The sequence below is a fragment of the Emys orbicularis genome, chromosome 1, assembly GCF_028017835.1.
Source record: "Emys orbicularis isolate rEmyOrb1 chromosome 1, rEmyOrb1.hap1, whole genome shotgun sequence".
In the NCBI taxonomy this organism is placed as follows: Eukaryota; Metazoa; Chordata; order Testudines; family Emydidae; genus Emys; species Emys orbicularis.
The window spans coordinates 16,140,532-16,162,640 of record NC_088683.1 but is presented as its reverse complement, the minus strand read 5'-3'; the positions used below and the strand labels follow the sequence as shown (position 1 = coordinate 16,162,640).

The 22,109-nt window shown below is 39.9% G+C and overlaps 1 protein-coding gene across 2 annotated transcripts in view; it reads right to left on the bottom strand.

Moving 5' to 3' along the window:
* Window positions 1–22,109, bottom strand: part of CELF2 (CUGBP Elav-like family member 2) — a 445,244-nt gene that overhangs the window by 349,978 nt on the left and 73,157 nt on the right. For both annotated transcript variants that reach the window (XM_065419232.1, XM_065419240.1), the window contains exon 2: window positions 769–804. In XM_065419232.1, the coding sequence (XP_065275304.1) occupies window positions 769–804 (36 nt within the window). The remainder of the gene's footprint in view (window positions 1–768; window positions 805–22,109) is intronic.

Below are 22,109 nucleotides of genomic sequence, written 5' to 3'. Positions count from 1 at the left end.
TAGAATGAGAAATAGCTGATGTGTCAAATATCTTTACCACCATGTTGTTTAAAAAATTGATTTTATAACTGCAATGAAGATTTCATGGTTTGCATTTTACACATTTTCATTATGAATATGTGTCAAACTACAATATAATATTCACTGAAAAATAACTACGCTCATTAAAAAACCCCCACACAATTCAATAATAAAGAAGCTGGGGTGAAATGAGATGCAAAGGGATCACATGCATTGCTCCTTGATATTCAGAATGTAATCTGTCACTTAATAGAATTCAGGATGCCACTCCACATTTTTTCAGTTGTTTGAATAATTTTCATCTCCAGGATTACAGCCTTATATTTGTCTCCTCTGACCACAAGGAGGTTCTCTTTGAAAGGTTGGAAGATCAGATCTATTTGGTTCTTCTGCTTTCCCAAGGAAAGAACATTTGGATTTTCACAACCGACTTTTCCCTCACTGTTAAAATGTAAGGCAACGTCGAAACCACCTACAATGTACGTAGTTTGAACGTGGCAGGAGACCAAATCTGAGATGCTTTTCTTCAGGTGGTAGCCAACTGAGCTGAACCTCAAAGCAGTTTAAACATGTTAATTTAAAATGATCTGTTCTTGGGGGCCACAGCACTTTACAGCCATTTTACTGGGTATGGCAAACAAATCAAAATGTTTTCTCCATATATCCATGTTGCCTCCCCACACTCTGACAGGCTTCTTTCAGCTACCAGAAGCAGACATACAGATTAGTTTAGAACAGCTTGCTTACCTTGGTAATGTTCCAGCTAACTCTGCGGCAGTCTCTCTGTAAGATATACAGAAGGGAAAATTGGTTAGTGTTTGCAGAGGTTATAACATTTTAAAAGGCAAAGATCACGCACAGCCCATATGTGGAGCTGATGTCCATGCGATAATATGCACAAGCATGTAATAAACAGGAAACACATCATGGTGGAGAGCAATACAAAATATTTTTATTAGTGTGAGTTTCTGACTGTTACATTATCCAGGTGTAGTTTTTCTATACATAAAATTATATTGCTATTTTAAATTCCAACCCTGCAGCTTCCTCCAGGGCTAGAACCAAGCCGTAGGCCCATTTCACAATGGCAAAAAGCTCCCATTTTCTATCTCTGGACCAGCTACTGGACACCACTGATTCAGGACTGAATCTTCCCATTCTAGGCCTTGGACAGTGGTAATTTTTAAGTAGGAAGTACAATATTTGGGAGATGAAGCAGCATTTTACTGGCAGACAGATGTGATTAAAAAAGGGGGGAGGGTCTGCTCGAAGCTGTTCTTGGGTTGCTAATACATTTCAGGGGAAATGGATTGGTGAGCAGAAGGCAGGGAGGGTAGGCTAAGGTGGATGATTTATCACAATTCATCCCATGACTATCACCTCCACACAAGTGGTGTATATATAAATTTATCACTATACTACTACACCTGCTCTCCACCTACTAAATCCATCTGGCCTGGATTTATTCCAGCATCCAACCCCATAAAATAGCTTCAAACCATTCACTGAATTTTGGAATTTTTAACTAGTTTCCCCCCCCCCCCTCCCGCCCTCTGTGTAAAACCCTAAAACCAAAAAAAACATAGGGACTGTTATACTGGACCACACCAATGGTCCACCTCACTTAGCACCTTGCCTTCTAAGGCATCCACTACCAGATTTTCAAACAACCACATAAACCTACACAATGGAGAAAAACAATACTACGTTTTTTTTCTAACTTCCGTTGATATTCCAAAGCCGAGGTTCCCAAACTATGGCCTATGAACACTTGTCTGCAGAGAGGCCACTGGTTACATGATGCTGTCTCCTCATTTCCAGACATTGCAAGACAGCCTACGCTTTCCTAACATTACATTGAAAGACATTACATGCTTTCCTAACCATAGTTTTCCATGTTCGCAATTGCTGTAACTGTCATAGGTACGCTGTGGAATCACAAATGAGAGGGCATCTGGCTCACAAGCAATCCTTGGCCTTAAAAGGCAGTCCACACAGTGAACAATGTAGGAACCCTTGCCATCATAAAGCATGATGGAAGATCTCAGATTTCTACCCTGTCTGCTACAGCTGCTATATTCTTAACATAAATTTATATCAATAATCCTTTTTGAATCCTGCTAAACTCTTGGCCTCAATAACACCTTGTGGTAGCAAAGGTCACATTGATTATGCTTTGTACAAAAAGCTTGATCAGTTTTAAATTTGTTGCCTTTTCTTTTCATTGGGTGTAGCTTTGGCTCTTGTATTATGACAATGGTTAAATCTGATCTACCTTCTATATGCTATTCATTATCATATATGATAATGTGTATATATATATATATATACACACACACACACACACACACATATATATATATATATACACATACATACATACATACACACACACACACCTTTTTTTCTGCCCTACTTTAAGTAGTCCTAATCTTTTTAATCTCTTTTCATAAAGAAGATTTTTGTTGCCTCTAATAGTTTTCATTGCTCTCCTCCGAGGCCTGTTTTTTGCGATATACTTTCCGAGATGGGATGACCAGAGGTGTACGGGATATTAAAAAAAAGCATGCTAATGGCATTACAATATTGTAAGGATTTTTCTTCATCCATTCCATAATACACCTCTACCCCGATATAACGTGACCCGATATAACATGAATTCGGATAGAACACGGTAAAGCAGCACTCCAGGGGGGCGGGGCTGCGCACTCCGCATTATATCAAACTTGCATTGATCCGCCGGTTTCACCTATAACGCGGTAAGATTTTTTGGCTCCCGAGGACAGCGTTATATCGGGGTAGAGGTGTACAATTTGACATCTTTGGATACTGCTGCACATTGAGCGGTGGTTTTCCTAGAGCAGCCACAATGATACCAATATATTTTTCCTCAGTGGTTACAGTTAATTGACAAGCCACATGGTTCTATAAGAGTTAAAATTTTTCCTTTTAACATGCATTGCCTTGCTCTTCTGAACACTGAATTTCATTTCTTTTTGTATTACCCAGCTGTGGTCTTCACTGAGTCATACAGGCACATCCAGCAGGCTGGGGTCAGTGTGGAGCCGGAAAGACTTCTGGGAGGTTCAGGTGGAGTTCTGGCTCAGAGAGAAGCTCACCTATGCTTAGAGATGCATGTGGGTTGCTACACCCTTTTCCTCCTCAATGTGTGCACAACCAGTCCTGTTAGCGGGTACACAGGAGTAGAACCTTGGCACCTCCCCAGACCTCATTATCCTCTTTGGAGTGCTTTGCTCCAGGAAATACAGGGACTGTATTCAACCGCTGTGCAGGGGCATAGGGGCAACTTACACTCTCCACCCTACCACACACATTTGCAGGCCAGCCAGGCACCATCTGCCCCTACTGAAGGTCCTAGTTAGGGGTATACTGCCATTAAATTCAACCTCAGTGGTATCAATCAGCTAAGTATTTAGCTATTCTCTATCTCAGACACCTATTATTAAAAGTGCAATAGTACTAGTGACCTGGGAGGGTGTAAAAGGGTGGGTGGGTGGGTGGAAGGGGAATAGAGTGAGGAGAAGAAATAAAGGGAACTAAACTGGGGCAGCACATATTTGGGTTTGATTCTGTGTAGAGTTTTTGAGTAGCTATAATTCTTAAACATTTTATTTCCATTAGGATCTACTGAGCATTGGTTTCAAGAGATTAGATTTCCCAAGTTTAACCCACAATTTATGTACTTCAAAGTCACTAATGCATTAAGCTTTCTGTAACATTAACAGGGTCATTTAAGGTTTCAGTACTAACCATTTTCTAATACATTGTAATCCCCACTCTTTCCCCTTCTACAGAAGAACTTTTAAGAAATCTCCTGAGGTGGGAGAGGAGATAGCAATTCCTTTTCCCAAAGGGACTGCCTAGTTTTTAAATCAAGAGGTGATGATATGATCAAAACCAGAATTCTACAAACCCCAATGTAACATGTGGCCCAGTAGTCTGACCACATGCTTGTACTTTAAAGAGCAAAGTTTATGCCCTGAGAAATGACAAGGTGAAGGAATGATAATTAAAAAGAAGTGTAATGCTGGAATGTGGAGTCCTGAATATAGCAAAGAGTAAAGATGTTAGACCTATAAAAGCAACCTCTTAATTTTAAATTAATTTCAAATTATTAATTTAAAATAATCGACTTGCATATCTCTGCAGCATAAACTTTTTATGGGATTAATTGCATTGTCAATTTCACATTTTGGTAGATCAATTTTTTATTTTAACAAGATGATACGTATTTAAATCATGATCAAATCCAAAATATAACTCTCCAACAAAAGCTTTATAGAGAAACATGATTTCCCATATCTGAAGATTTTTGTCACGCAGTGCGAATTTGGGTAAGCAAATATTTAGCCCTATTAAAAATAAATTAAGACCTAACAAAAGCAACCCTTTAACTTAGTAAGCAACACATGACATTCCTACAAAATAAACCTGGGTTTCCCCTGTTAAAAATAAAACCTTGCAATGAGTGCCAATAAAAACTGAATATTTACTGTCTGCAGTTCTTACATTTACCACAGTAAATATCCTGCAGTGAGTATTGGGAATAGCACTAATACTGGTCTAAAAGTAAATTCCTGGTGCAGTAAAGAACCACTCTTTATGGTGCAGATCACTTATCTAGCAATACCCAAAAAAGGTTTATTTCAAAAACAAATGGAAGCCCATGCTGCAATGTTTCAAGAAACAGAACATAGATTTATATAACTCATTTTCATATTCCTACTAACCCCAAGTGACAAACACAGTAAATCATCATTTGTGTTTATTGAATCTGTGGCAAAAATAAAAGTTTATTAAAAAAAGTCAGTCTTGGATATATCAACAAGAGCAAGAAAATACACTCCAGGGAAAAACCTACATAACAGCATGTTGTAAGATCCTGCCAAAAGTTTGGGAGGACCTTGAAAATCCAATGTAAAAGATACAGGGCTGATTAACACTGCATACAACGTCACTGAAGTCAAGGAGGGTGGAAAGGGTGTAAACCAGAGCATGATTTTACCAATGCTATAAAATTAGGTTATAGCCTCTTAAATTGTCCAGCTATCAGATCAGAGAGTTAATGAGCATACTGCTCCATTTGGGAAGGTACAATCTAAATTGAACTGAGCATTTTCCCTTCTTTGACATGGCATGTATAAATCAAGACTTCTCTATGTAACCCACTTGCTTATACTGCAGCATTAGATTTTTCTTCAGTCCCAAGGAGGGGAGAAGATATGGATTTTACTTGAATCCTTGGTCTCTCTGCACATGAAGAGAGAACTGGGCAGAACAACTTCCAAGAGCCCAGAAACATCCAGACGTGGGGGGGGGGAGGGGGGGCAGTTACTAGACATGCCAGTAGCTGTTTCTGAAGCTGTGCAGAGGTTTCCATTAAGGGGAAGCAGTCTTGCAGATTCCGCACATCCACCATCTGAAAGTTGACTCAGCTGAGCCAATCACAGCTCAGAAGGAGGAAAGTTATAAATATGGGAGTTGGTTCCAGCCCTGTGAATTCAGCAGCTGATCAACCCAGGATCAAGAGATATGTCTACTGAGGAGGCTGCATCCCAACACCTGCATCACTTTGAAAACAGGCTGCAGATTCCCAAATCTCACTGGAAAAGAGAAAACAGTCAGGTACTGGCACAGTGGACTGAAACTGCTGCTAGCAGTGAGGATCTTCAGACTGTAGAAATTCTGGAGCGTTTGAAGGGAACTGAGAAGTTACCATTCTCCTTGGGCCCTGGAGAATCCAGGTGACACACATACATGGGTTCTGAGGCCTCACTAGAGCAACTGAGAAATCATCCCGTGAAATCAGAGTGGTGTGCACACATACACTTGTATTCTTCGCGGGGGGGGGGGGGGGGGTGTTGAGACAAAGTTCCTCCTCTATCTTGGTGGGTCCTGCGCTTATTGGCGGATTTTCTTGCCTCAGAGATTCACCAGGTGGGTTGGGGAACCTTCCCCTCTGGAAGAACCCATAGTCCAGGTCAATTGGGAGGAACCCAGGCCCGCCCTCTACTCCGGGTTCCAGCCCAGGGCCCTGTGGACTGCAGCTGTCTATAGTGCCTCCTGTAACAGCTGCATGACAGCTACAACTCCCTGGGCTACTTCCCCATGGCCTCCTCCAAACACCTTCCTTAGTCTCACCACAGGACCTTCCTCCTGGTGTCTGATAACGCTTGTGCTCCTCAGTCCTCCAGCAGCACACCCTCTCAGCTCCTTGCGCCTCTTGCTCCCAGTTTCTCACACTCACACCACAAACTGAAGTGAGCTCCTTTTTAAAACCCAGGTGCCCTGATTAGCCTGCCTTAATTGATTCTAGAAGCTTCTTCTTAATTGGCTCCAGGTGTCCTAATTAGCCTGCCTGCCTTAACTGGTTCTAGCAGGTTCCTGATTACTCTAGTACAGTCCCTGCTCTGGTCACTCAGGGAACAGAAAACTACTCATCCAGTGACCAGTATATTTGCCCTCTACCAGACTCCTGTACCCCACTGGTCTGGGTCTGTCACAATATATATATATGTTTTGTCAAAACCTCACTCAACGATATGTACAATTAGAAAAGCAGGGAAATCTGTATAAAAAGCACTAAAATTCTTGTTTCCTAGTAGTTTTGCTTAAGGAAGTTATTCAAAACTATTCCCAGTACTGTTTGCCAAGTGTTGTGTTTGTATTTGTTTACTAAGAAATTGTATGGTTGACTGAGGATGACTGGCAGCTGTTACTACCACCTACATTCAGGGGGTTGTATTTCACGGTTTAAAGGTTTTAACTCTGTGGGCTGCTTTTTTTCTGAAAGTCCTGAAAGGACAGAATTCTGGCCTGTGCTTCTGCCAAGAGGTAAACTGAGGTGCAGGAAAGAGAGGAGCATTGAGTTATACATATTGCCTCAAGATCCCTTTATATCCACATTAGGAGATTTATCAAGAGTAGATTTCAAACCATGTTAGTCAGAACCATGCTTAGAAATGGTTCTCGCTTCTCTAAAATGGTGCTTTAACACTTTTGTAAAACCCAGTAAAAGATAGCACGTGATCAGGTCATAAAATGGCTTTTGGAACCACATGACCTGGCCACTGGGATTTAGAAAATTATTACAGCCTCTTTCCAGTAAAACCTGTGGGTATTAAAAAAAAAAATAAAAGTAAATATACTGATTTGAACACAATATATAGCTATAAATGGGGGAAAACACACAAACACACACACAGTTGGACTGTTACTCTAATTCCCTCGTGATCTCCATCTGTGTTCTCCTCTATATTACCAAAAAAAAAAAAGATAAATTCTTCCACTACCATATTAAACTCTTCAGGGCCAATTCCTCAACTGGCATAAATCAGTGTTACACTATTTAAATCAATGGAGCTCTGTCGATTCACTACAGCTGTGGATCTGGCTCTTTGGTTTTGTCATTAATCATATAATTAAGAGGCTCATTAAGAGGCTGAAACACAAGATCTTTTCCATCTTCCAAGGATCAGTCTTTGCACCATCAAAGACAACTGTGTGATAGTGCAGATGGAATCAGCTGAGGGTACCTGAATAACAGGCCCTGGTTTAAACAGGAGAGTTGCAGAGGGTGTTTTCGGTTCCCACTTCTTGACTACAGAATTCACTTGACTTGCTCATTGACCAAAGCTGAAATTTGTTAATCCTCAGGTCATATTACAGGGATGGAGCAATTTGTAGAGGAGCAAGACTTGGAAAGGGTTTTCATTTTGGTGACAATTCACAGCTGTTTCATTGTCAGGTCCTGTAGCTTTCTAAAGATTGTAGAAGCACCCATAGCCCCAGAAAGGAGCCTTTTTACAAATGGAAATAAAGGAATAAAATAGAAGTAGAATTTAAAAAAGAAAATAATCCTATTTGACCATTTGAGTCTTTATGTATTTCTCCAGGAATATCTGCCAGAGGCATGATGTAACACACAAAAGAAAGCATCCTGTAATATTGTGGATAATGATAATAATAATTTAGATTTGCAATTTCCGGTTCCTGTCAAAAGTATTCCATAACCTAGAGGCTGATCCCATTGACTTCAATTGGGTTTGAACCAGACCCGTAACAAACAACTTTCCAGACTCCACGTATATACGTGAACTAGTTCACCCACTACTGAAATGCATGACCTAAGAGATGCAAAGACAGTGACTATTCAACAGTGCAAAGCAAAATTGCACAGTAATTTACAACAGGAAATGAAGAATTGTTCGATTAAAACCAAAGGGGTATTTAAGGCAGGAAGAATGTGACTACCTAAACTGGAATTTAACCAGGACATTGGAGTTAATGCTTCTACTCTTGCAGAAATGTGCCAAGGGATCTTTCATAACCACAAATGGTCAAGCCATTGATTTTACATCTCAGCTGAAAAATGGCACCCTCAAAGACACTGTCTTGTGTCTCCTCATCTCAGCACTGCAGGGGGATTGGTTCAATATTGACTTAAGGGAATGAATGGCACCTACTGAAACTCCATTTTGAGATGAGAGATCTTACTGATCTGAATATGGACACTTCCTTGGTTTGGGGGGGATTTCATCACCATAAACAAACAATTTCAATAAAGTATGTACACCTCTACCTCGATACAACGCTGTCCTCGGGAGCCAAAAAAACTTCCCGCGTTATAGGTGAAACCGCGTTATATCGAACTTGCTTTGATCCACCAGAGTGCGCAGCCCTGCCGCCCCGGAGCACTGCTTTACCGCGTTATATCCAAATTTGTGTTATATCGGGATAGAGGTGTAGTTTGAGTTTTCGTCTAAAACTTTGAAAAAGAAAAAAACCTTTTGTATCGTACTGGCTTAGACTTCTATAGGAGGACTATTCTCTCTTCTATGGATTCATTCACCCATTATTTTGTTTACTTCTACAATGCCCCCTCTTCAGAATGAAGCCCTATAAAATAAGCAAACTGATCAAACAATCAAAATGGTTACAAATTATTTTATATTTAAAAAGTTAACCAAAAAAGTTCTTCAAAAGAGGTTTTCCTTTTATTGATCACGAACATAAAAATGGCCATATTGGGTCAGACCAATGGTCCCTCTAGCCCAGTATCCGGTCTTCTGACAGTGGCTGGTACCAAGGCCTCAGGGGGAGTGTACAGAACAGGGAAATTTTGGAGAGATTCACCCCTGTCTTCTGGCAGTCAGAGGTCTAGGGGTTACCAGGGCCGGGTCTAACTTTTTTGCCGCCCCAAGCAAAAAAAAAAAAAAAAAAAAAAAAAAAAAAGCCCTGCCATAACACGCCCCCCACAGCGCCACCCCGCCGAACCAAAAACAAAAACAACCCCTCCCCCCGAGCACCGCCCCGCCGAACCAAAAACCAACAACAAAAAAACCCCGAGCGCCGCCCCTCCACCCCAAGCTTGGCCACCCCTTACAAGGTGCCGCCCCAAGCACGTGCTTGGTCGGCTGGTGCCTGGAGCCGGCCCTGGGGGTTACAGCCGTAACCATCTTGGCTAATAGCCACTGATGGACCTACTCTCCAAAATTAAGGATTTCCATGGTGTGAAGGTTAAAAAGTACTAATATCTGTCCTGATTATTGAACACATACATGCACTTAATTATGATAGAGTCAGCTATCAAATGGGTACAATAATTAGGCATGGAAGGATTAGATTTTTAATTGGTAAATGTTGGTAAACATTTATTTCACCATACACACACAAATGAAAAAATATATTACTTTAAATTTTTATTATCAATGGATAGAAAAAGAAAGAAAAATATTGCTTGAGAATTTATGAGTCAAAAATCCTGTGATTTCGACTTTTGAATTAGGCTAGTTACCAATGGATTAACTAATGAATAGTAAAAATAGATGTGACTTGTTGATTTAAGGACATTTACTTTGTATATTTTGAAATGTGATGTTGACCATTTTAATGGGTTATAAAGATTTAACTTTCTGGATCTCAACATCTACGGTCATTAAATAATTATCTGATTCCCCCATAATTTCCTGCAACTGTGAAAATTTAAATAGATAAAAATTGGAAAAAAAATGCATAAATCCCATAATTCTACGCAACTTCAAATCAATCAATAAAAAAATCTAAAAGTTTGCTTAAAAACAGACCGATGTCAGTGAAAATTATAAAGAAATAGAATTCCACCAAGGCTACTGATAATGTTTGCAGTAGTATTATTTGCACAGACTGCTGCTGAGTTTGATGTTCAAGCACAATATGAACACTCTTCTTAGGAAGTGAGGTAGCAGGTTCACCTGGATGGTCTATTTCTGTACAGGCTGACACTTTGCAAACCGAGCTGACTGTGATAAGACAGAGGACCTGTGCAGACGTGCTTCTGATTTGCCCCAGGATGATTTTTAAAGGCAGTTGTTTCCGTTATTATAACTTTGCTACTCCAGCATTTCTGACTTGCGTATATTACTAAGTTTTAAATGCTTGCACTACGTAACAATATATTTGCCCTCAATGCAATATACATTCCGATAGACTTATACCATATTTTCCGTATCCTTCTAAACATGAATATTTTTATTTATTTATTTTCTAAAATTCTGGCTGCGTTAAAGAAACAACTATTGAAGAAATGTGCTATAGGTTAGAAGGCTTTTTATAAAGTACCCTATAGGGAAAACCTCTGATGCCTTATGATTTGTATTACAGTAGAATGGAGAGGCTAGGGTGACCAGATGTCCCGATTTTATAGGGACAGTCCCGATATTCAGAGCCTGGTCTTATACAGACACCTATTACCCTCCACCTCAGTGCTGATATTTCACACTTACTATCTGGTCACACTAGGAGAGGCCCAACTAGTACCTTGTACTAGGTACTGACCAAACATGTATTTTGAGACAATCCTCACCCCAAAGAGCTTATGATCTACATAGAGAAGAGACAGACAAAAAGGGTGGGAGAAAGGCAGTATTACCCTCATTTTGCAGATGGGTTATGGAGGCACAGAGATTATGTAAATTACTCAAGAAGATATAAGAAGTCTGTGGCAGAGGTGGGAATTGAATCCAGTGCCTTAGCTGCAAGACCTTCCTTCTTTGTGTATGTGCAGGCTCTACTGGTGTGGTTTCTGTGAGCAAGGCTGACAACAGGACTCAAAGGAAAAAGGCTGGGAGGCCCATAGATCACCACAGGCAAAGTGCAGTATTCAGCTCCCTGGGGACACAGAAGGGATGGTAGGGAGGAGCATGCAGGAGGATTTGCTCTTTTGGGCATCCCCCCTATCCTCTTTCTACCCATGTAGAGAGAAAACTGGGGCTGAGATGCTCCAGCAGCCTCAGGGGTCTGTAATTGCTCCATGGATAGTGGTGGTGGTGACATTCCTCTCCTCTATTCCCACATGGAGCAGAGCAGATTATTATTTCCCTACTGTGGTAGGCAGGGAGAATTCCCGCTAGTGCTAGCTACACACGGCTTTGTAGAAAGTTTGAGGGTGTGACCCTCACCAGATGTCAGATATAGATGGAATTAAGAAATTATGACAATAGCCCTGCACACCGTGTTGTCACTTGGAGGTAAAATGCTAGTAAATCAGATTGCACAGGTGTAAGTGACAACAAGACAGTTGAGAATTAAGCCCTAGATCTTAATAATAGTTTGGGGTCAGACTGTGCCTCAAAGGCACAGCTGTATAACGAAGGCAGAATTTAGCTCTCAATATGTCAATATTAACACCTAACATGACATCTAATCATTGTGATATATGAAGTAGACCAAACACTAAACCTAAGTAATACTGCAACAAGTGGGCATACCTACGCAGAAGAATGGAGTATAACCTATTATGGTCTTTTCCATCTCTGATTGCGAAGGTTCTGTATAAAATCTGGACGTGTATCTTCTGGTACCAAAGACAGGCTTTTATTATATTGTAAATACTCGTTCTCGAATGTGTAATCTGTACAGTTGGTTTTTAAAAAAAAAGATTTACACTTTATTGGATAAGATATGCAGAATGTTGTGCACATTTCAGTTTAATCGTGAACTTGTTTCCTTTTTTCTTTTAATTTAGATTTGGGTTAAATCAATGGACTTTGCGGGATTTTACACATTGTAATAGCCTAAAACCTGTGGGATTTCATGGGATTGGACATTTTCACTAACCCACACTGATTTGGCACCACTGAGGGAGCTTTGAGCTTAGTCAAGTGCTGTAATTTTGGAAAGGTAACCCTTGATTTTCCTCCAGTGCCAAGTTTAAAGAAGTTTATTTTTGCCTCTGATCTAGAGAAATATCATTGGACTGAAACGATTACATTAAAATTACTGATGGGCAAACCGTAATGTTTAGAGATTTGTTTATGTGCCTATAAGTTCAAATGCTGATTGGAACCTTATTCAAAGTAAAGGTGGGCACATACATGAACTCTGGATATTTTAACACACCCTTTAAATTCAGGGGAGTTTGGATCTAGATTAGATTAGATTACCAATGGGAGAAGTACGTTAGGAGTACCTAAACTAGATTAGTTAGTAGATCTGAGGGGACACTTTGGGTGTCTCTCTCTGATTTAATATGCACACTTCTTGGTTCTGCAAAACACAAGACAATAGGCTCAATATTCTTGCTACTTCCTGCTTCTAATTCGGAGAGCAGCTACTTTCACTGCAGAGAAACGAGAAAGTACCTGAAATCTCACGAGAAAATCTGTTCTTATGGCCCCATTGCATTGTCTCTGGGGGCAAAGATGATTGAACAGTTTGGGAGAAACAGCCCAAACTCAATGAAGATAATAGGACACTAAAATAATATGACTGTGTAAATAATACCTTGTATTCCAATCATTAACATATTTAAACATTTGTCCATTTGTTGTGATAGTTCTTGTGTGTATCCCTTATTGATTAAATCAAGAACAAAGCCATTATACACAATCACCAATTAATTATTTTATTCCTGCTATTATTCCCCCCACACTCTTGCCCCAGGAGGGGGGGAGAGAGAAAGGTGAGCTAGATGTTCTGTGGCCTACAACATGCAGAGTTTCAGACTGGATGATCATTATGGTCCCTTCTGACGTTAAAGTCTATGAGGTGATAGAGACAGTGAATAAGGTTAAAATTTTGCTAGGGTTATTTTTAGTCAAAGTCAGGGACAAGTTATGGACAAACAAACAAAAATTCACGGAAGCCCATGACCTGTCCATGACTAAAGATAACTAACAAAAATGGGGCTGAGTGGGGGAGGAGAGCTCCAGCACTTGCATGATTTTCGTACGTATGCTGAAGTCTATCCCTTTGGATTGAGTTACCGGATTCTCCCATGACTCACCACATACCACAATTCTTTTAGTCACTATTTTTTGGGCTATTGTGTTTTCTTTATTCCATCTACAACTGCTTTGGGTTTTTTTGGTCTCCCCTCGCCCCCCAACCAGAATCATTTAAAACAATACGGTCAAATTCTGCCCTCACTAACTAAATTCTGCCACTGCACAGAAATGGAGTACGAATGGATGAGAATGTGGCTAGAATCTGGCCTATTGGGTCATTCTGCCTGCATGGGGGGGGGGGGGGGGAGGGGAGGGGAAAGAAACAAAAACTATTAGAGTTTCTGCAGTGTTGCTGTAGCTGTGCAAGTCCCAGAATAATAGAGAGACAAGGTGGGTGAGGTAATATCTTTTATTGGACTAATTTCTTCTGGTGAGACAAGCTTTCGAGCTACATGGAACTCTTCTTCAGCTCTAAATAAAGAGTAAATCTGCTGACCAAGCCTCTTGGGGAAGCCAAACTTTTCTCTCACAAGTTTATTAATGGTTTTATGGATTTTTTTAAATGCCATCAGGACATGCATCTAAGCTAGGCCTTTTCTCCCACATGAACCTCCAAACAATAGTATGTTCTTAAGATAGTTTGTGCCATTAAGGAACTATTAGGCTGCAATACATAGCAGGTACATCTATTAATCATCAGACCATTTATGGTCTGTAATTCTACCACAGTTAAATACCATGGACTACTAAGTACCTGAATCAGCTATTAGCAAGCATTCCTGCTCATTAAAACTCACTTATTTAGACTTTAGCAATGGTAAATGTAACCAGCCCTGGAGGAGTGTCATAGTGCTTGGAAATGGCACATTAAGCTTCATTTACCCAGCTACATTCAGAAGAAAAGAGGAGGGGGGTGGAAAAAGTGAAGCCACACAGCAAAGCTTAAGAGCTTTTTGAAGCTGCATTAGGAAAATGACAAATCTTACAAAGAGAGCTATAAAGCTTCCTCAAGTACAACAGTTCTGCAAACAGCTATTTATCATAGTTTGTTGAAAAAAGACTCCTACGTTTAATACTATTGGACTGTGAGAGCTGATTATTAAATGTAATTACAGAAGTAGCACAGAAATAATATTTTATTGGAGAGCACAAGCAATGCTATGTATTAACAAAGAGGACTGGTGAACATGTTTTGCATTCAGAATTATATTATTAGCTTTTCCAGGGACACATACACAAATGTATACACAGTTAATTCCACATTAAGTAGCTTCCACTAACTAGCATTATCCTTCAAGATGTTCAGATCAGGGTCAATCCATCCATCTATACTTAATGTCAGAATGATAAAACTGTATCCAAATTGGATGCTATTTGGATTTCAGCCTTTATATATTTTCTGTTTAACGAAGAGGCATTAAAAAAAAAAAAAAAACAACAACACCTGCTGTCAAGAAATATTACTCAGATTGGCTCATTAGGAGCCCTGTAACAGTTATGCTAACGCTATAGTGCAGCCATTTGAAATGAGCTCTTTCATTCAGAGTCTGCCAGTTGTCATGACTGCTCTCCCTCGATTCTCCCTTTACTAATTCTTCTGCAACAAGTTCAAAAATTTTATGCTTAACTCCAAAAATAGCTTCACCCATACCTTCAGCTTTACTCCCATTCATTCCTTACCTGACTATTCACTAACCACCCCTATTTATCCCCTTTGCCCCCCTACAGTCTTTAGATATCTTGTGCATCATACCTTAGACCTGGAACCCTTTTCCAACTCCTTGTGCATCAACCTACTACTCATCTTGATTGAATTATTCTCTTAAGAACATGCAATATTTCTGCAAAACCTTTGAATGATTGATTATCGCCCAAACATATCTCCGTCTCTTCAAGAACTGACATTTGCCCTGTGTCCCCAAACTACAATGCAGTGTGATTTAGACGGACAGCTCCTTGGATCTGGGACTATAATTTCCCTTTGTACATGCATTAAGCAAGCTGATGGCATGCAAAAATAAATGAAACCTGATGGTTCCAAAATTATACAGCACTTATTTCTGGTCTTAAGATTAGTGACCTATTAGATCTGAAACCTGCTACAGTCCAAGACTGAATATTGCCAATTCCGCACAAACAATTTAGAAGGAAGGCAGATCACACTTTTGTGGCAGGTTGTCTTTTTAAAAGAAAAACAACATGAAGAGGTTGAGAGATTTGAAATATTAGAAGCAATCCTGGCATAGGCAGATGAGCTGGAAGAGTCCATCTGAAGCGCTCAAAGATGTACAAGAATGGACATCAAAGACATGTGTACAATGATGAATAATAGTTTACATAAGCACATGCCCCTCTAACCTGATATTAGAAATGACCAATTTTCTAAGTAAAATATCAATGTCAATATTTTCAAAACCTGGTGTCTTATCCATATTTAGGCACCCAATAAGAGCTGCGTGATGTTTTAGAAGATCTGAGTTTCATTGAAGTTAACAGGAGCTGCATGTACCCTTTTGAAAAACTAGGGCACTCTTATTTAGGTGAATAATACGGAAACCACCACTTAAAGTTAAGTACCCAAGTTCATGGATTTTGGCCCAAGAACACTTTTCCTGAAAGTTAATGACTTGAACCATTAATTCATAGGTACTTAGGCACCTGAAGATGCAGATGGGTACCAAGTAAGGTTTTCAAAAGCACCTAAGCAGGTTGAAATTTATGGGAGTTAGGCTCTTTTTCCCACATCTATAGGTGCCTAAATACCTTTGAAAATCTGGCCCGTGCAGGTCCAAGCACCGTTTTTTTAATCGAAAAACGGTGACAGTTTCCTTTGGAACGTGATAATTTTGACTCAACTGCAGAGGATAACTCACGGCGGCAGAACCTCCCCATTGGCAATTATCTCCCTACAATAACCATGAAAACCAAAATCAAATCAACAAGGATGGAATCAAAAGTAAAAGAGCTAAATTATACATTCATAAAACGCTCTCTCTTCTCTTGAAGTTGCTTGTGCACACTATATATATATATATGCCAGGATTTCTTAATCTACGGCTGATGTGCTGCATATTGCAATTGTGTGCAATTACAGTTAACTATAATTAAGAACAATTACAGCTTTTATTTCTCCACTTGTTCTTTAAAAAGCACATTTGTAATAATTTCCCCCCCCTTTCTTTTTTAAAAGGTGAATATAATTATACATCCCTATAACATCTCCAATAATTAGTTTGACTCAAGTTGCTTCTGGAACAATTTTCATTTTAACTGTCAGATCTGCCAGCTATAGTCAATAGAACACTCTATAAAAAAAATTTATCATTAACCTGTTTCACCCCATAAATCTGTAAAGGAACTTGAACAAATTGAAGGCTTCATTGCTTAAATGTTTCAAGGCCAAATTCAGCTTGGAAAATGCTTTTTTTTAAAAAGTAACATTTGAAACATTGCGTTTGGATGTTACAGTCAGCTTGCTTTTTTATTATCATTATTAAATTAAGGTTGGTATAAAAGGTACGTTGTGTGTCTGTATTTTATAGACTACTTTCCCATCACTTCCCATTCATTAAAGGATAGCAACTAAATCTTTGTTTAGAAGCTGCCCCGATTAGTAACCATGCAAGCTGCGGGGGAAAGTAATTAAATTTAATAGAAGCCACCCTCATTTTTGAAGCTGCCCTCAATTTTAAGCCACAGAGGAGCAGCAATTAAATTTAATGTATGCCACAGCTTCTTCTACATGAAGATATGTCACGTGAAATTCTCCAGGTGAGTAATGCATCATTTCCTAATGCTACAAAACGAATTCATGTCCTGACAAACAGATACCAAATTACACGTGCTGGCTCATACTGGTGAGCCCTTCCAGTCCCATATATCTTCCACAGGATGGAGCCCTTTGGGTACTTAGATAGCATGGGCTAGTGGATTGGGAATCAGGAAATCTGGGGTTTTATTCTTGGCCTTGCCCGCTTGACCCGCTGTAGGAACTTGGAAAAGCCACTTCGTGTCTGTGCGCCTCTGTTTTCCCACCCAACGTTTGCCAACGTTTTATCACATGCTTGTAGAACACGTAGCCCAAGTAGGGCCAACCTTCGTTGGGGCACTGTAAGCAATGCTGTAATACTGGAAGATATTATGAAAGTAACCATCCGCTTATTACTTTGTGAAATTAAAGGAATGCCTTAAAAGCCCAAACCAGGAACACCCCCTCTCTCTGGTATTCTTGAAATCTTAAATAAAACCACAAACAATCAACCAAAAATCCACTTTATCCTAGGCTTGGCAACATTTATCATTTAACTCCTTTCCACAGACTTAACAACTATGACAGAGGCCAGTGAAAAACACATGATCTCTTGCAATCATGTATATACATTTAGCTGACGAAGCATTACATGGTAGCTAAAGTAACCATTGCCTATATTTCTATGTGCAGATGAAGCAGACTTGACTTGCTGGATAGAGCTAGTTTTCCCACAGAGTCAGATGGATTTAACTGATTAACTGTCTTTTAAAATTAGTTGGAATTATGGATGTGAATACCCCTGCAAGAATGAGATAATGTGCTCTGGGCAAAGAGAATGTGTTAGTTTTTTTTTGTTTTTGTTTTTTTGGTGGCGAGATTCATGCACAATAGTCTTCTAGGTAGTGGGTTTGCAGAGGTTCTCTTTAAAAAAAAAAAAAAAACAACTAAGGATCTCCTTCCCACCACCAATCTTCTAGGCTCTTTTTCCAAAACTGGGACCTGAACTTTCCATTAAGGTTGAACAAAAGTTTTGTAATTAAACTTGAGACGAGGCCTACAAAGCCAAAACAATTTTGGCTAGGTATGCCAAAAGACTTCATAAAGTTAGAAGTTTTCAGGGCTGCAATTCTAGTGAAACTGGGGGCCAATGCAACACAAAGTAAATCTCAGTGAGAAACATTTGAATCCTCCTCCCGAAGTGCAAATCATGCTCTCTGTCTTGTAGATGATTACCTTTACCTTAAAGAAAAGAAAGAAAGAACATAAAATACCCATGAGAAAGAAAAGCAGAGGATCTCTTTAATTCTTAGATCCTCCATATCAGAGAGACAGACAGACAGACATCTGAAGAAGTGAGCTGTAGCCCACGAAAGCTTATGCTGAAATAAATTTGTTAGTCTCTAAGGTGCCACAAGTACTCCTGTTCTTTAGACAGACATTGTTCATGCAATGCACAGAAGTCAGGATCATAGCTACAAAGAAAATCATAGCAACATAAAATATATTACATGGCATATATCATGGAAAGTGGGGCAGGGTGAAGAAGCAAGAAAAAAAACCACCACCACATAAAACAGAAATAAGATTCACTCAACCGACGTGAAGCTGAGCCACAAGTTTGTACCCAGAATCACTGCAAACAAACAGAAATGTTCACAACAGTAAACAAGAAGTAACTAGAATCATGGACATTTGGATGTTGCCCTGAACCAAAGCCCCAAACATCCACAGACATTAGGTCTGTTTAAAATCTAGATTGAAAATGTTTAGCCTCGAGCCCATTGCCAATGTAAATTGTAAGCGATTTGGGAAAAGAGCAGCTAGGCCTGTTTAGTTCGTTAAAAGAGAGTGGGCATTTGTTTGTAGTTTCACGACAAGCGTCCTTGTTCGGTTTGAAAAGTAACAAAATGGAGACTAAATTGCAGTTGAAATTCTAATTTTAGTGAACTCTATTTTAGTATTTTTTATGTTACCGTTTTAAAATTAACACACGCCAGATGCTGGAACTAAATCAATCTTCTATATTGAGCAAAATGGTTTTGCTATATTTAAAACTAAAGCCATGAGCTGCATAACATTTCAACGTTTACAAAAAGAGAAATGTCCTTTCCAATGCCAGGAGAAGTATAAGCTCAGATTCTATTGCATACGACGGACCTTGATACTTGGCACAAGAAAGGGGGAAAAAGGTCTCTCTAACAATGATGTTAAGGATACTTGCTTTGCCAATGTCATAGTATTAAAACACAATGTCCCCTTAAGTGAGGTTGCGGAGAGCTCCGGCGTGGGTGTGCGTGCAGGGCAGTGGGGAAGGGGGGGGAATATCAATGTTCAGATGGGCCCCAACCAAAACTTTGAAGTGGGAGATAAACCTAGGGAACTATAAGTGTCTCCTCCCCATCCACTTACTCTAAATATCCATTCTAATCCAAACTACCTGCTACTTATGCCCCCAACTCCATCCTTGGAAGCCCTGTCCTTTTCCTTACTCTTCCCATCCTCAGTGCTCTCCCTCTCACCATCCCTCACCCACTATCATGTCTGCCTGCTAATGCTGATGGCTAGGAAAAGAGGTTGCTTATTGCTCTCCTGGGGTAGCTGCCTTCCATCAGGTGCTGCAGCAGTAGATGTATTGGATTTAAAGGACTAGCCAGCCATTTTCCTCAGCTCCCATCAACACAGGGAGCTTCCAGCAGGGATTAATGTCTGCAACCTTTACTAGTCCTCTACACGACACTTTACTGGCCCTCATCAGCTTCTCTCTGACAAGGGACTCAGAGATAGAGGTCAACCTTTGGACCCCAAGAGTTCTCTCTGTGGAAGAAATAGTTGCTCCTCTGGGCCCCCTCTGGAATTATGGGACCCAGGTCACACCCATGCCCCAGAACTGTAAGATCCCCCACTACAGAGACATGCCACTCAGCTAAAGAAAGGAAAAAAAAAAGGGGGGGGGGGACAGATGGAATGGTAAATTTTTCAAACAAAAGCTACAAAATTCTGAAGCACACATGTCAGCTGTAACCACCCACAGTTGCCTCCCACGGAATAAAAATGCTGAAGGGAAACTGTTCTCCACAAAAGAACAAGTAAAGAAAGGGGACATAAAAGAAAGAACTAAAATCGAACAGTAAGTGAAATAGTTGAAGGAAATTAAAGCCTCAGGGTATTTCCTGTAAAAAATTATCCAAAAAGGGATGGGAATTTTACAAGATACCACAGAACAAAATGAGCTGCTTGTAAGACACCTGGAAACCAATGATGCTGAAGCAGATACATTAACTTTCACTAAAGGCTGTGTAGTTCACTCATCTCTTATTGGGCAAAGAAGTTTTAAAGAGAGGAGATGAAATACTATGGGGACGGGGGGGGGAGGTGGAAATGGGGAGGGCACTATGAAAGACCACCTCTTCTTTCCATTATTAAAAATAACCCAAACTAGACAAACACCTAGATAAGCTCAGTTACCAAATTCTCCCTGGTCTCTAAAGACTTCAGAGAGAATAGTAAGAATTCAGTATGGGACTGGTGTACAAAAGAGCTGAACATTCTGAAATGTTCTTGAAGGATAAAAAAAAATAAAAGCAAAACTGCATGCTATGGAATTCACAGCGCTCATTCAGCTCCATGGATAAAAAGCAGCATATCCTATTGATGCCGATGTGTTTGGTCCATCAGCAGGACATTCTGTTGTAAATATCAGATCTGAAGTCAATTCTTTAATGTTTTCAAAGGTAAGGAAGAATTTCACACTTTTTTCTTAGTACCATTCAGCTGCAGGTGAATGTTACAACTTCTGGAAGTGCAAATTAAAGACAATTATGATCTTGCTGACCTGCCTTCTCATTAAAATACTTGGTAAAATTCTCTCTTCTCTCTCTTTGTGAGATGGAAATTTGCTTCCTTGTACTTGTCCAAATGGGGAAGTCATTGTTTTAAGGCTCCGGGTGTGCTGACTGTTCAGATTAAAGCAAGCATGACTGCAGAAAGCTATCACATTGTGATAGAAGTGTAGGAATAGGCCACTGCATTACCCATAATCTTTTTCAGTTACAGAGATAATCAAAATAGGTGTTGTCCAAATCAAGCCTTCCAACAAGATTCCAGTGTGTACATTTAAGTAAGCTGAAGATTCACATCCTAAGTGCTGACTTTTCATAATGTACTGGTGAAAAACTGTACATGTGAAAAACTAGGAATTGTGAGTGAAACTGCATAGGGAGACAGCCACGCCGGGAATCAGAGAATAATGTTTTGAGATTTCAAACAATGGTAATTATTGAATAGTCATTTTAGTCAATGAAGGGTAAATTGTTGAATAGTCACTGTACAATGGCATATATGAACATGCAGCCAAGGATCTCAAAGCACAACACAAGCACTAAGAGCAGGCTAATGTTTTCATGCTGGGTACCAATATTTCCCATGCACCAAGACTTGACTTGATCTGCACAATTCCAAAATGGTTGGAAAGTAGGTGAAGCTACAAATGTGTGCACAAGTAATTGGGCGGTGAGGATAAAAAAAAAAAAAAAAAGTGAGGACAGTTGCTGTTCTAGACAACTTCAGACAAATGAAAACTCAAATAAAGGAATTCAGCTGGTCTATAGTGGACATTTGTGAGAGTTTGTTTCAAAAACTGGCGGAATCTCAGTAGTAAAAGCCCTACTTACATTGGCAACTCTTTGGGGAAGGGACTGGGTTCTGGTTTGTACAGCACCTAGCACAATGGGGGTCGTGCTTCACGGCTAGGGCATCTGAGCACTACCACACTACAAATAAACAACAATATAATACACCAGTGCAGCACATCTATCCTGGAGGTTTACTCCTATGTAAGTTAGTATTCCCACCTCTAGGGCTTTGTACTGCAATGATGAGGAGCCTTCGCAACTAGTTGGAGACACCAGATTTCAGCGCTACAGTTCATACCTCTGGAATGGGAGTGATATCAGAGCAGTCATACATTGCTGCAATGCCATTCTGGTGTTACTAATTTGAAGGGCCATGGGTGATATTCTCAAAAATACTAGGGTGTGGAGAGGGGAGGAGGAAATGGAAAATCAAAATCTGGAGAAAAATAAGGTGGACAAAATGTCCACTCTGCCTGCTAT